Source organism: Ochlerotatus camptorhynchus, unplaced genomic scaffold (genome assembly GCF_037179485.1).
Source record: "Ochlerotatus camptorhynchus isolate MF236.1 unplaced genomic scaffold, CSIRO-AGI_Acam_v1.1 ptg000230l, whole genome shotgun sequence".
NCBI lineage: Eukaryota > Metazoa > Arthropoda > Insecta > Diptera > Culicidae > Ochlerotatus > Ochlerotatus camptorhynchus.
Genome location: NW_027040720.1, coordinates 930,669 through 945,355, shown reverse-complemented (window position 1 = coordinate 945,355; position 14,687 = coordinate 930,669). Strand labels below are relative to the sequence as shown.

Here is a 14,687-nt window from a genome sequence, read left to right as displayed (position 1 = left end):
TCCAGGAATTTGCTTGATGGACTTGAGCATATACAGCATCACCCGGAACGAACTGCCTCGAAATCGCTTCATGCTCTTGTTGAAACGCTTGTTTTGCTCATCTGCTTTCGGTTGTGCTGCTGATGTACGGTTGTGTTGCGGTAGTAGCATTGACGAAACTGTGCGGACCGGTCGTCCGAACATTATTTCTGCAGGAGACTTTCCACCTAGGTCAGCCGTTGGTGTTGACCTGTAAACTTGCAAAAACGTCTGCAATGCTTCCTCCAGTGTGTCTCCTCCCGATCGAATCTTCCGAAGAGTGCGCTTCAAGGTGTCCACGAACCGTTCTGCTAACCCATTTGATTGAGGATGGAATGGTGCTGTGCGGACGTGGTGAATGCCTTGATTCTCACAGAAATTCTTGAACTCGTAGCTGGTGAACTGGGTACCATTATTTGAGACGATGGTTTCTGGCACGCCAAATGTTGCGAACGTTTGAGTAAGTAGCTTGATTGTTTTTCTTGTCGTTGTGGTTTTAGTTGCGTATACTTCGGGCCATTTGGTGTACGGGTCGACAACTACCAGGAAAAATACGCCGTCCACAGGTCCTGCGTAGCCAATATGGATGCGTGACCACGGCTTATCAGGGATGGGCCACGATTCAAGCGAAATTTTGACTGGTGCTTTTCCACCAGTGCAGCAGGGAGTGCATTGCCGGACGAAATTCTCGATGTCGTTGTCGATTCCGGGCCAGTAAACGAAACTGCGTGCAATAGACTTCATTCGTACCATGCCGGGATGTCCGCGATGAAACTGCTTCAGGATTTGCCTTCTGAACTTGCTCGGAACGACCACCCTGTCGTGGAACAGTATACAGCCATCGACGTTGGTGAGAGACTCCCGCCTGTTGAAGTAGACTCGAATCTCTGGATCTTCGACTGATCGTGCATCGTTTGGCCAACCCTCACGAATGAACTGCAGCACCGCTTGTAGTGGTTCATCTGCCTGTGTTGCACTTTTGATGTCTGCGGACGAAACTGGTAGGGATATCGCTGCCACAACGTACACCTCTTCTTGCTGCTTAGAACGGTCGATGAATCTTGACAGCATATCGGCGCATCCGAAGTCGTTGGTAGACACGTGCCGAATGTCGAAGTCGTAGTTGAGAAGCATCAATGCCCATCGTTGAAGTCGATTTGCGGTGTGCAAAGGAACGCCCTTCTTCGATCCAAAGATTGATAACAGCGGTTTGTGATCTGTGAGCAGAGTGAATCTGCGCCCAAGGAGGTACTTGTGAAACTTCGTTACCGCATATGTTAGTGCAAGTGCTTCTTTTTTCCGGCTGCCCGTAACCTTTCTCCGCTGGAGTGAGGGATCTTGATGCGTGCTGAATTGCCTTCAGATGTCCATTCGAAAATTCATGGAAGATGACTGCACCGATGCTCGTGCTGGGTCGGGTCGTAATGCGTCAGCAACATATCGGACTGCAGGACTTGCTTGAATTGCTCAAAAGACCGTTGGCAATCGGAATTCCACTGCCACTTCGAATCCTTCTTGATTAATTGGTCGAGAGGATGACGAAGTTCATGGATGTTGCGCACGAATCTGCCGTAGAAATTAACGGCTCCCAGGAACGATCGCACTTCGGAAACATTGATGGGTGCCGGAATATAGGCGATGGCTTGAAGCTTCTCTGGATCCGGACGGATGCCGTTTCGATCGACGATATGCCCCAAATATCTGTTTCAGTTTGGAAGAAATGGCACTTTTCCAGCTTGACATGGAACCCATTTTCCCCTAAACGTTGTAGTAGCTTGTCTAGTGACGCCTTGTGTTCCTCCCAGGTTCTACCGAAGATGATAGCGTCGTCGAGAAACGGCTGTCGGCTATCATGCTGTCAACCAGTCTTTGGAATGTTCCAGGCGCTGACTTCACCCCTGGAGCGAGCCGGTTGAATTGGAAGAGGCCTCGATGCGTGTTTATGGTGAGGAGCTTTTTCGATTCTTCATCTACTTCCACTTGCAGGTATGCATCGGAAAGGTCGATGATGCTGAATATGGTGCTCACACTGGAGGAAGCATTGCAGACGTTTTTGCTGCGTCGTCCAGACTTCCGAGTAACGGGCAAACCATTTTTCGAATGTGGTGCCGTTCTCCGGATCGAAGCAGAACTCGCTGATGTTCGTCGACAGGGATTCCAAAACTTGCTCTGGGTTCGTTGCTTGTGGAACGGCCAACCGCTGGAGAAGCTGCAAAATCGCTGCTTGGAGTTCTTCGTTTGTCGCCGCCATGCTCGGTTTGATTCTGGAATTTCTTGAACTTGTGAGCTTCCAGAAAAAATCCTCGTCGTCAACTAAAGTGTTGTTCTCAAAGAATAAAGAAAGTTTGAGTGCTTCTAACTATATGTTTATTCAGGTTGACATCTACACTTCGAATGACTAATTTTTCCTTCTCGGTAGCAGCTGTAGGTTGCTGCGATTACTTGAATGGAACATCGTGATTACTTGGATGGAACAGTGGTATTTATACCAAGTTATACCAAGCACTTGTTTGAAAAATTTTCAGGTTCTATAATTGTTTTTGTCTCCCAGAAGCTCCATTATCAACATGTTATTTTTAACTTCTGAATGAAAGTCATCCGATGCTAACGCAAAAAATCTGGTTGTTGTTTTCTCTGACGAAAAGTAAATCACATACAAAGCTGATTGTTTGCAACATTTTCTCTTGGCGGGGCTTTTATTACAACATCGACTCTGTTTAGAGCAAAGTGACTACATAGAGGTGTTCTAATGTGTCAAATTCATGATTCAGCGACCGAGTTTGTTAACAATTTACTCTAAAACCGCACTTTTCCCGCCCGTGATCAAAGCCCGCCCATATAGTGACAAAGCTGTATTACCAACCGGTGGCAACTAACGATTTTAAATTGGCTCACCACTTGACTAGCCTATTGATCCCAAGCAAATCGCTTAACGTACCCCATTCTAGTCGAAATTCTAGTACTACACTATGTTTTTTTTTTATTCGATATGAAAGTTTGACAGATAAAATGAGGGTTTCGTGGATTTTCCTTTGTTTCGAGGGGTGCATTGATAAGCTTGGGACCGAAGATAGTACTAGAGCTGAGCCAAAAATTTTAGCACTTTTCTTCGGGACCTTCTGGTTCTAAAGTTACCTCTATGGTATTACCATAGAGGTAACTCTAAGACCAGCAGGTCCCAAAGAAACGTGCTTAACTTTTTGGCTCAGCTCTAGTACTATCTTCGGTCCCAAGCTAATCAATGCACCCGTCGAAACATAGGAAATCCACGAGCCCCTCATTTAATCTGTCAAACTTTCATAGCGAATCAAAACAAGCATTGCGTAGTACTAGAATTTCGACTAGAATGGGGTACGTTGATCGATTTGCTTGGGACCAATAGGCTAGTCAAGTAGTGAGCCAATTTAAAATCGTTAGTTTCGTATTGATTGTTGGTATTACCATGTATATACCCACCATGTTTTAGAGAATAGATTTCTCTCGATGGGGGCGACCCTATCTACGATGAAGGAAAAATTGTTTTTTTTTGCTGTGGTTAGCTGCGCGCACGCTGAGTAGATAGTAAGAAGATTTATGACGATTCTGAAGCTTTCTTGCAAAAAGATGATGCACGATGCAAGTTGATGCGAGAAATGAAAGAATATTTTTCGAAGATTGATTAGCTAGTGTGAGATTTGTTGAGCACCTAGAATTGAGATTTAGATGTGTCGTCCCCCTCGACTTCTCTGACGTTTGTGAATTGCACAAGTATTAGTGCAGAACTTTGGGTAAATTCAAAGGTTTTCTTGCACTAATACTAATAGCTTACCCCAAGTTCTGCACTAATACTTGTGCATTTTACAAATGTCAGATAAGTCTACACGCTTACTTCAGCTTACTCGCCGGGTGAGTCGATCGTACTCAATTTCGGCTGATGCATTAGGTTGTCAAAATCTGAGTGAATGAGAAATGTTAAACTGAGTAAAAGCCACTCAGTCAGCCAAATACGGGACCAACCGTGTCGGAGCTAACGCTCTAAGAAACGGCGTAATTATTGTATAACACCGGCCAAAATGTATTACGGTAAGTAGGAATTGCATGCGGAGACGGATTTCAGTCGTCTTCAGCTCCAGTTAAATGAATCTGGAGCAAGAAATTTCCATTTTTTTTTATCAAATCAAATTAAAAAAAAAACAAGTTTCCCGCCTGAAAAATATCACAGAGTGGTTTTGACTCACTCTGCGCGAGAACGTCGTTTACTCAAAAGTGAGTAAAATTGCGCCTACTCACTTTTGAGTAGCCATACTTAACGCTGAAATGAGCATGTTCGACTCAATTTAGAGTTGTTGCGGGTTATCATGTAGTTTAATCGATAGTGGTAAGTTCGATATACACTAAAATAAATACTTACAATGAAATTCAAATAATCGTTCAATAATCGAAGCCAATTATTCGATTAGTAGATAATCGAGGCATTGAATAATCGATTAAAAATTAATCGATTATTTGAACAGATAATCGATTGTCTCGATTAATCGAGTAGTAATCGGACATCACTAAGTTCAACTCCTCCACGAGAAGGAGAAGAGTGAGTGATGACAGAAGCTGTCTTTACCGTGTCTCATTCTTGTAGACGTTCGTCGAAACCTGTACTTATGACCCACCCGGCAAGTGGAAAATGTCCCTCTACATTATCATCATGGTACTCGAATAATGCTACAACCCTGAAATCAAGAAGGATTCGACCTAAAATTAGCCTTAACTTTTGGGTACTGAATTCTAAGTTTGCTAAACATGTTTTGGTGGGAGAGTCAATCGACTGCGTCCATGGTTTTGAACTTTTGAACACCATAATAAATAAACAGGAGACCCAGGAAATCACTGAGATTGTTTATTAACAACACAAAAATAAATAGTGCTGCTCTTCTTCTTTCTCATGGCTCCCAACTTTTTACTTTTAACCCGTTTATCCTCATCATCCATCAAATAATTACCAGCAACATGCAAATGCTGATCCAGGATCTAGATACCGGTTGCCAACGTCTGATTACTACCTTCTCTTTGTATTTGCTTGTTGTTCCTTCATAACTTTCATCCTTACTTGGCTTTGCCGGAATTGCATACGTATCCCCTGCTGGCGGTTCCGATCGCTCTATCGAAGGCTCCGTTACCTCCGGTGTAGTTACCTTTACAATTCTGTTAGCAGCATCCTTCTTAATGTTGCTAATACAAGATCTACTGATGCCACCAGGCTCCACAGTCAATCCAATCTCCGAGATCGTTCAGTCCATAGAATAGAGTGGTTCAGCGGGAGAAACTGCTGCGATTTCAATGGCATCTGTAGAATGGCGGGATCGTTCTGTACCGGGTTGTTGTTGACACCGTACATCAATGCTGTAATTTGGAACTGGATTCTGCAATTATTCTTGTTTATACAATTTGCTTTCAGTTTATATCCTATTGCCATCTAAGATTAATACGTAAGCAGGCATATTCTGACATGATTCCTTCCGATTTTGCAACCTTTTATTATGACTGAGGATACTCTCGCTGGAAAATAAAACAAATTAATCTGAAAAAAAAACTTCCCCTTTACTTTAAAGAAAACAAACGTGTACTACGTTAGCAACACTTGTCAAAATGTCAACTCAAAACAGTGATGCCATTTTATAATATATTCTATCTCATACTTATCATCATTATGTTTCGGCACAGTGTGCAGAGTTGATTTCCCCTTGATCATACTCTATGTCCAGGGAAGATGAGAAATTTTCCAACCCGAAAAATTCCTAGACAGGACCGGGAATCGAACCCAGCCACCGCTAAACTAAAACGTTAGAAATTTTAAATAGGAAAAAGAGGACCACCATGGTCTCGCCCAACGCCAAAGGAAGATCTTCACTCGGGGAAGACTAAGGGAGGCCCCTCAACACTTATTTAGAATATTCATTAGATCCCAGACTAAGAAGGCTTGGAATTTTTCGAAGATCTAAAGTAAAAAATCAAATTTACGTTAGGATTTTTCCTCAACGCAATCCCACGTTTTTTTTTAAGTCATTGAAATCCAGCTACACTTACTTTCTTACTTAAGGATCCTGCGCACTTCCAGGGTTGCAAAGGGCGTTTGTGAAAGATTTCCATCCTGGGTGATTACTAGCTTTGGCCGTGACCTGTGCCCAAGTCAAATTTCGGTCAACGTTCTAAATTTCACTGTTTAGGCTACGCCGCCACGAGCCTCTGGGTCTGCCTCTGCTGCGATGTTCTGCTGGATTCCAGTCCAGTGCTTGCTTGCAGATTTCGTTTCCGCTCCGTCGTAGTGTGTGGCCGACCCACCTCCACTTCCGTTCACGAATTTCTGTCCCTATCGGCTTCTGATGGCACAAACGATGAAGCTCGGAATTTGAGATCCAATTGTGGGGCCACCAGGCGATTTATGTACCGCAGGCATCGGTTGATAAACACCTGCAGCTTCTGAGTGTTCTCCGCTGATACACACCATGTTTCACTGGCGTATAACAGCATTGAGGATAACTTTGCACAGAACTTTGGGAACAATACACAGTAACATGATGCCTCACCAGTTGTCGCATACAGCTGGATCCCCCTTATTGGGGACTTTTATCAAGACGACCTGCATCCAGTCGACCGGAAAAGTCACGGTGTCCCAGATATTGACGAATAGTTGATGCAACATTTGTGAGGATAGCATGGGGTCAGCTTTGAGCATCTCTGCTGATATGCGATCGACCCCCGGGGCTTTGTTGGACTTCATACTTCGGATGGCTACTTCTATCTCCTGCAATCATGGAGCTTCAGTGTTGACGCGAGTAACGCGCCTCACCCTTGGCGGATCATGCCGAGATGTTGACGGTTGGTTGACCGTTGAAACTTCGAGAAGTTGTTCAAAGTGCTCAAACCAACGTTTCAACTGGTCAGTGGGGTCGGTGAGCAGCTGTCCAGTCGCGTCTTTCACAGGCATCCTTGGGTTCATCCTTGCCCCGTTTAGGCGTCGTGAAACATCATAGAGGTGGCGGATATCGCCAGTTGCTGCGGCTTTCTTCCCTTCATTAGCCAGGGAGTCCACCCACGCTCCCTTGTCCCGTATACAGGAACTTCCCTGACGGGCCTCGTACTTGGCTCCTCGGATCCTTGCTCACTCTAGAGCGGCTTTTGCTTCTCTCCGCTCCTCGATCTTCCTCCAGGTTTCATCAGTGATCCACTCCTTCCTCAGAGTGCGCAGCTCACCCAGGTTGTTCTCGCTTGTTTCAATAAAGGCATTCTTGATGCTCGTCCTGTGTTCTTCTACGCTGCCACCTTCCGGAATATTAGCTGCGCGAGCCTCGAGTTCTTCGACGAACGATCTCTTCACTGCTGGGTCTTCCAGTCGGCGTGTGTTGAACTGCCGCCGGAGTCTCTCCTCCCGCCGTTTAACCCGCGCAATGCGTAGGCAGATCTCACCGACCAGGAGATGATGGTCAGACGTGATGTCAGCGCTGCGTTTATTCCGAACATCAAGAAGACTCCGTCTCCATTTTCGGCTGATGCAGATGTGGTCGATTTGGTTCTCTGTATATCCATCACGGGAGACCCATGTGACTTTATGCACTGGGCGATGAGGGAAGAGCGAACCTCCGATCACCATTTCGTTGTTGCCACAAAACTCTGCAAGCAGCTCGGGGCTCTCGCTCATATCTCCGAGACCATGGCGTCCCATCATGCGCTCATAGTCCGAGTTGTCGGAGCCGATCTTCGCATTGAAGTCGCTTGTGTAAATCTTGATATCACCTCTTGGAGTCTTATCCAAAAGTTCTCTTTGTCCTGCAATTCGGCAGCATCGGTTGGCGCATAACATTGGATTATGGTAAGGTTTCGGACTGAAACTGGCAACGATTATTTTCTCATTGATAGGTTCCCACTTGATGAACGCAGCCTGTGCTTGGGCGCTAAGCAGAAAGCCAACTCCACGATGTCGCGGAGCGTTTTCACCTCGCATACCAGAATATAAAAGTACCTGTCCCGAAGGCAGCTTGTGTTCTCCAAAGTTCGGCCAGCTGATTTCAGGATTTCTAGCTTCATACGGCACTGGCGAGTTAGCTCGCAACGGTTGAATTAGTGATTCTCCAAATTTTACTCGGGCCTCATAGAACTGGATCGAGCTTCTTGAACTTGTGTATGGCTATTTTGCTTAAGGACCATTTGTAGAACAGTTCTATCATTTGGGTTATCGTTAATTTATGCGGGCTACGAGGTCATACGAACTTGCTTTTGGGCGTTCTTGGAAGGTCCTTTGGGCCAGCCCATAAACATTCTTTGGTGTTGCTCTTTCAAGCCTTTATAGCCGCACGGCCAATGAAGATGGTAGCGGCACGTATCACTACAAACCACTGCGTTATGCTTAATGCTCTAAAATTAAGTCTTCCATCCTCGGAATGTTACATTTACATCAACACTTGCTTTTTCAATCTCTATTCCAGAACGCCTCAAACGGAGCAGCACCCGTAAGGATCCACCTCCGGCGCGGCCACCACCGGTTTCCAACCAAAAAGATACGTTCGAAAACACTGTCACACTCCGCAATAAGCCATCGTGTAAGTATCGTTCCGTTACCATCGTCCGCGAGCACATCACCTATAATTAACGAGCTAACTTTTTCCAACCTGATCTGCTTCGTATGTGCGCGCACCATGTGCACACAGTTTCAGCTCCGGTGATTCCGAACACTGCCTTCCAGCCGCAGCCTCATCACCAACAGCAGCAGCAGCAACAGCCCCACCAACGACCGACCAAAACCAAGGGTAAGTCCCGCCTACGCAAGGAGGACATTGGCATGCCGTCGAATTTCAAGCACCTGACACACGTCGGTTGGAGTCCGACCAGTGGCTTCGACCTGAGCGGCGAGGAGGAAACGCTGAAACCGTTCCTCGTGAAGGCGGGCGTGGATGATAGACTTGTGAGTATCTACTACTAGCACTTGCCTTTGTTTACATCGATCCACTCTCATTGGAAAGTTGGTTATTTTGATTCGATAATATGCATGATTGATTTTGTTTTTCCTATCTCTCTCTCCATCGCTCCGCGCTTTCAGTTGAAGGATCGCGAAACGCGCGAATTCATCTACGACTTCATTCAGAACCATCGGGTGTTGGATACGATGAAGTCGGAGCAGAGTGGCAGTCGTAAGCAGAAACCTCCGGCGCCGCCACCCGTGCCCATCCGGAGCAATCACGAGCAGCAGCCGGTACGTGTGAGATCGGGTGGGTTGGAAATTCCGGAATTTTTAATTCAATTTGTGTTGTCTTTTTTTTAGGTGCATGAGAATGGTAAACAACGGAACCCACCGCCACCGCCTCCCAACAGGACCCTGCCGCCATTGCCTGTGACGACCCCACCAAAGGTAAATCCAGCGCCTTCGCGACCACCTCCGATTCACCAGTCGCAACCAGCTGCCCCAGCAGCACCGATTCCGGGACCAGTAAGTTTTTGTCTCTCAGATTTCACTTCCATGTCGCTCCTAATGTTGAATGTTTCACTCTCTCATTAGCCACCACCACCTCCGCCTCCACCTGCCTCCACTGGTGCCGTTCCACCGCCTCCGCCTCCGATGGCACCGGGATCGCTTAAACCGCAAGCGCCCGCCGCTCCTGTACCTGTCATAGACGATAATCGGTCTGCCCTGATGGACAGCATTCGCAAGGGAGCAGCCCTAAAGGTAAGCGTCACTCACCTATTTAGGGATTCGGTTATTCATGCCCATATGTACATTATGTTTTTAAATTCGACAGAAAGTGGACCAAGGCGCACTGAGCACCGGCAGCGGTAGCGGTGGCGACCCGAGAAATGACCTCCTGTCGCAGATTCGGGACGGTATCGAACTGCGACGGGTTGCGGATCGCGAGCAGAATGCCGACCGCAGCAGTGGCAGCGCCGGCAGCGGGGACGTTGGAACCGACGCCCTGGCCGATGCCCTCCGGCGGGCTCTGGCCGAACGAGGCCGCGTGATTCGATCGAGCGACGAAGACGACAGTGATTCCAACTCGGCCAACGACGATTGGGATGATTAGGAAGGAACTAGCGGTGCGCAAGTTCGAACGAAGGAGGTAAGTTATTAAATGTGGAAAACAAAGTCAACTGCATAACTGAGAGAACACGGTGCCAAATCAAAGTGAGTTGGGGTAAAAAGGTAGTCGGAACAGCCTACGGAAAGGTGTTCCGGAGGAACAGGTTACCGAGAGACAGAGATAGAGAAAGAGAGAGAGAGAGTAGTTATAATGTTCAATAATATCGGAAATTGCACAGATGCCGATGGGTTATTCCTTAGCGATTCTGTGCAGCGTATTTTAAGAGGCACATGCCTTTATTTTAAATTGTATCATTTTTGTTTTCCCTAAAGTATTCAGTGCGCTGCCTTTTTAATTGTATATTTATATCGATAATTGGAAGTTTTAATAGCTTTATTTAAATATCTTGATGTAGCGGTGGCAATCTAAAACGGCGCCAAAATCTTTCCCTGTAGTACTCTCACTTCACACCAGCACCGACGGGAAGAAAAAAAAACAAGTTTACAAAAACCTAACCTCACTGTCTTTCTCTCTTCGCACTCTGCGAACAGTAAAAAAGAGCTCCAGCTATTGTCGATCGATCGGTCAAATAGAGGAAACAAAATGCTTTCCTTCGAAATTTATGTATGGGACACTTAGGCCGACATTAGGGACATTAACCCTACGAAGCCGGAACAAATATGTGTTTCGAAGCGAAACCTCCGCGGGCTCTGCTCTGTTCAACAAGAACGAAAGTAGGTGAATTGCTATTATAATTCTTACAAGCGTAATAAAGCTATCTGTTTGGCTAACAATCGCATTTTTCTCCCCCTAATTCAACTTTAGAAAGAAAAAAATAGTTCTATTAAATGTAGTGTGATTCATTCAAACAATAATAGAGGGAAGACTAACAATAGTTATGATGAGAATGTAAGTAGTAGCGCACTTGTTGATTAGTCAAATTAGTAGGCAAGTCACTAAACAAGGAAAGAGAATAAGTTTTAGGTGTTTCGAAGTTAAACTAAAGTTAAAAACTTCCATTTAAAAATTTTGTGTTTGAAATTACTAGACGATTGTTTATTTTACTATAATTTCCTTTTAAAAAAAACGGAAGGTGTAGAGTGAGTGTAAATATTTTAAATCAATTTATTGAATTACAGTAATTACTCGATTTTGTCAGCCCCTACACGCATCAGACTTTTAGCTTTCAATAATTTCACATAACCGTAATTCCAAATCTTTCTCATTCACTGAAAAAGTGCATGGGTTTTGTAAAACCCCAGAAATGATTTTCAATAAGGGGGCTGGCAAAATCTGGTCAATACCGAGTACTACCTACCTACAACTACTACTTGAAAGTAACAGTAACAATCCAATTGAAGCTATCACAACCGAAGTGGCGAAAATCGAGATCGTTAGTTCTAGCGCCAATGTAGACCAATAAGTTGAGATCGTGTATGTAAATTGTTCTAGGTTTATCATCCGTTATACTTGAATGTGTATTTCTTTTGCCCTATCTTTATCCCTATTGTTCCGAACTCTCTGTTGTTCAGGCCTACCTAAATTTTAACTGTTTAGTTGTGAACCTTTACATATGTGTATTCTGTATCTATTCTGTAACGAAATATTAGAAAGGCAAATTATTATTATATTCTGTTAATGAGATGTGCGTTGTTGAGTTTGCTGATGCTGTAGAACAAAAAGAACTTCCATATAGAGCAAATCCACGCCAACTGACGAATCGATTTAATTTTTACCCTCTCAGAATTCCATGAAACTTCGCTGTTGCAGACAACGAAAATTGGATTTGGCAACACTGCCGGTTGTCCTATCTTTATCACAGGCCTCACCGATGGCAGCAACAGAGAGAACAAAACATGTTTTTCCTTGATTTGCTTTCTGTCGATCTTGTTTCCCGTTCTGAGTACCAATGCTACCGACGCCAAGCAGGCAGCTCCCACACCTGGACCCTACCTATCAACCCATCAACTCATGGACCGGGGACCAACGGCTTTACTTCCCTTCACAGAAAGCCGTGATCAGAGATTTTATACCTCAGAAAATCCTGGCGGCGCTGACTGGGATCGAATCCAGGCTTTTTGGGGTGAGACAATGACGCTTACCATTACACCACCGGCGCCGCTTGAATAAAACATTAGCATTATGTTGTCTAGCAAGTTAGAATGTTTTTAGATTGTTTCTGTGTCGCGTGACTGTTTTTAGTAAAGACTGGAACGTGCAAAAAATTGTCGACAAAAAAGAAACATTTTTTTCAGTAAAAATTCATATCACAAAAATCTTCTTATTTTTCTTTTGGTAGTTCAATTCATATATTTAAAGGAAAAAAAATGTTCGTTGATTCTTTTGGTTTGCCAAACCCGAACTGCCGTGCCTTCAGCTAAACCACTTTCATTACATTTTGCACCTTATTCGCCGCCGAACGCCAATTAGATTTGAACTGCTGCTCGTTTTCCATGGATTTATTAGTTTTTTTGAGATTCCGTTTGATCAAGGCCCAATACCGTTGGATAGGGCGGAGTTCTGGGCTGTTGGGAGGGTTGTTCACATCGTACCACTCGATTGCCTTTTTCCCATAGTGGCAGCTCGCCAAGCAGCGTTGCCAGATTGTTTTAAAGTTTATCGGTGTCAAAGGTTTTAAAAAAATCGGTGTTTATCGGTATTTACTATTATAATTTATTTTATATTTAAGCTGTTTTTGAAAGCAAAACTTTTAACTTTCATAAAACTTCCCTGAAGACCCCGCAATGCCCCTGAAGTTTTCGGAACATTCCTGAAATGCACTTAGGAATATTCCATAATTCAACGGAATTCCTTAAAAGTTCTTGTAATTTTCTTGAAGTTAAGGGGGCTGTTTAAGAGTTCTCTGATGATCCTCTAAGTACTCGGAACTTCCCTGAATATCTATAATCATCCTTGATGGTATCTGGACATTCATTGAAGATTACGAAATTTCTTAAGTGCTTCACAATTTTCTTGAATTTATTGTATCATTAGCATTGAAGATCTCTGATCTTCCCGATTTTTAAAATTTTAATTCTTGGCACTGCCACTGCACGGAATTTCCCATAAAATTTTCTCACAATGTTCTAATGTTCATGTAACTTCCCTTACGTTTCCTAAATTTGTGGAACATTGCCTGAGTTTCTTGGAAATCCTTTAAAATATCAGCATTTCCTTGAACTTAATTGATCTGTCCTGATGTTCACGGAGCTGGAAATCTCCGTAGATCTACGAATTTTACAATTTTTTGCGGAAATATGGATCCGTAGGCAAAATCTACGGAATTCGATACAGTTTCTACGGATTTTTTTCTTCAGGGACGTTTCCCTTGAGAATCGAATTTTACAATCTGATTCTGAAGGCAAAGAAGCATAAAGTAAAATACACCTCTGCAACTTGTCAACCGTTTTCTTGCTCACTTATCCGCTTTTTGAGTAAACAAACGTCAGACTGTGCGTGAAAGATGGCGGTCTTCGTACTATCAACAATCAATACGAAACTAACGATTTTAAATTGGCTCACTACTTGACTAGCCTATTGGTCCCAAGCAAACGATTAACGTATCCCATTCTAGTCGAAATTCTAGTACTACGCAATGTTTGTTTTGATTCGCTATGAAAGTTTGACAGATAAAATGAGGGGTTATTGGTTTTTCTTATGTTTCGAGGGGTGAATCGATTAGCTTGGGACCGAAGAGAGTACCAGAGCTGAGCCAAAAAGTTGAGCACGTTATTTCGGGACCTTCTAGTCTTAGAGTTACCTCTATGGTACTATCTCTTCACTCCGTCGAAAGTTCCCATAATATACAGTCAATCTTTGCATGAATAGAACAATTTTCGACGGTGCCGTGTGAAGGCGAATAAAAGTCATGTCGAGACCAGTCTTGTAAGCGGTCACCGTAGTCGACACATTTTCAGTGATAATCGACTGCCTTTGCTTCCGACACTTGCAAAACAAGCTTTCAAATTACAGTACCAAACTAAAATGTCATACGACACTGTCGCCGAAGACCATCACGGATGTAAGTATTTTAGTTTTTTTTCATAATAAGAGCTGCTGATGTTGTGCTTGTGCAAGCAACGATGTCATAGTAATAACCTTTTTTGATCAGAAATGGTTTAATTTACACCAAATTGAGGAATTAGAACGAAATCACATATGTCATATGATAGTCATTTGATAATTTTCTTTTTGCTCGAATGTAAGAGTAAAAGAGACGACGCTCTCTTCCCCGTCAGCTCGATGATGATCATGCCTTCAACGTGTTCATCAAAAAGCACGTAATCCATAAGTCGTCGTACTTGTTCGGCTTTATAAAGGAAACTACGGTTAAAGCGTGGCTTTCTTATTAGATTACGACACCACTGTACCACCGCTACAAGATCACAATTGATCAGATCGCCATAGATGGTCTTGAAACCCCTGTAGTGGATCCTCAAATTGAGCTGGAAACCATTGCCGTGGATAATGGGACAGAATTGCTGCTTGGGCAACAGGAAACGCTCCTTTGGAATGAGAACAAATGCTTGGAGATCGCTCCCGCGCAAAACAGGGTTCCTCTGTCTTTAATATATGACGAGCACGACGAAAAGATAGCTTTTCCTGCCATTTGTTTCGGCCATCTACAGGAAT

At 44.0% G+C, this 14,687-nt stretch overlaps 2 protein-coding genes across 3 annotated transcripts in view; one reads left to right on the top strand and one right to left on the bottom strand.

The window, feature by feature from the left end:
* Nucleotides 1–11,669, top strand: part of WASp — a 95,033-nt gene extending 83,364 nt beyond the window's left edge. Inside the window, exons 5-10 of the mRNA XM_065225509.1 lie at nucleotides 8,472–8,585; nucleotides 8,694–8,947; nucleotides 9,083–9,235; nucleotides 9,305–9,469; nucleotides 9,539–9,706; nucleotides 9,780–11,669. Coding sequence (XP_065081581.1) covers nucleotides 8,472–8,585; nucleotides 8,694–8,947; nucleotides 9,083–9,235; nucleotides 9,305–9,469; nucleotides 9,539–9,706; nucleotides 9,780–10,058 — 1,133 coding nt within the window. The 3' untranslated portion in view covers nucleotides 10,059–11,669. The remainder of the gene's footprint in view (nucleotides 1–8,471; nucleotides 8,586–8,693; nucleotides 8,948–9,082; nucleotides 9,236–9,304; nucleotides 9,470–9,538; nucleotides 9,707–9,779) is intronic.
* Det (Deterin) overlaps nucleotides 1–14,687 on the bottom strand; it is a 434,366-nt gene that overhangs the window by 322,803 nt on the left and 96,876 nt on the right. The window lies entirely within an intron of this gene.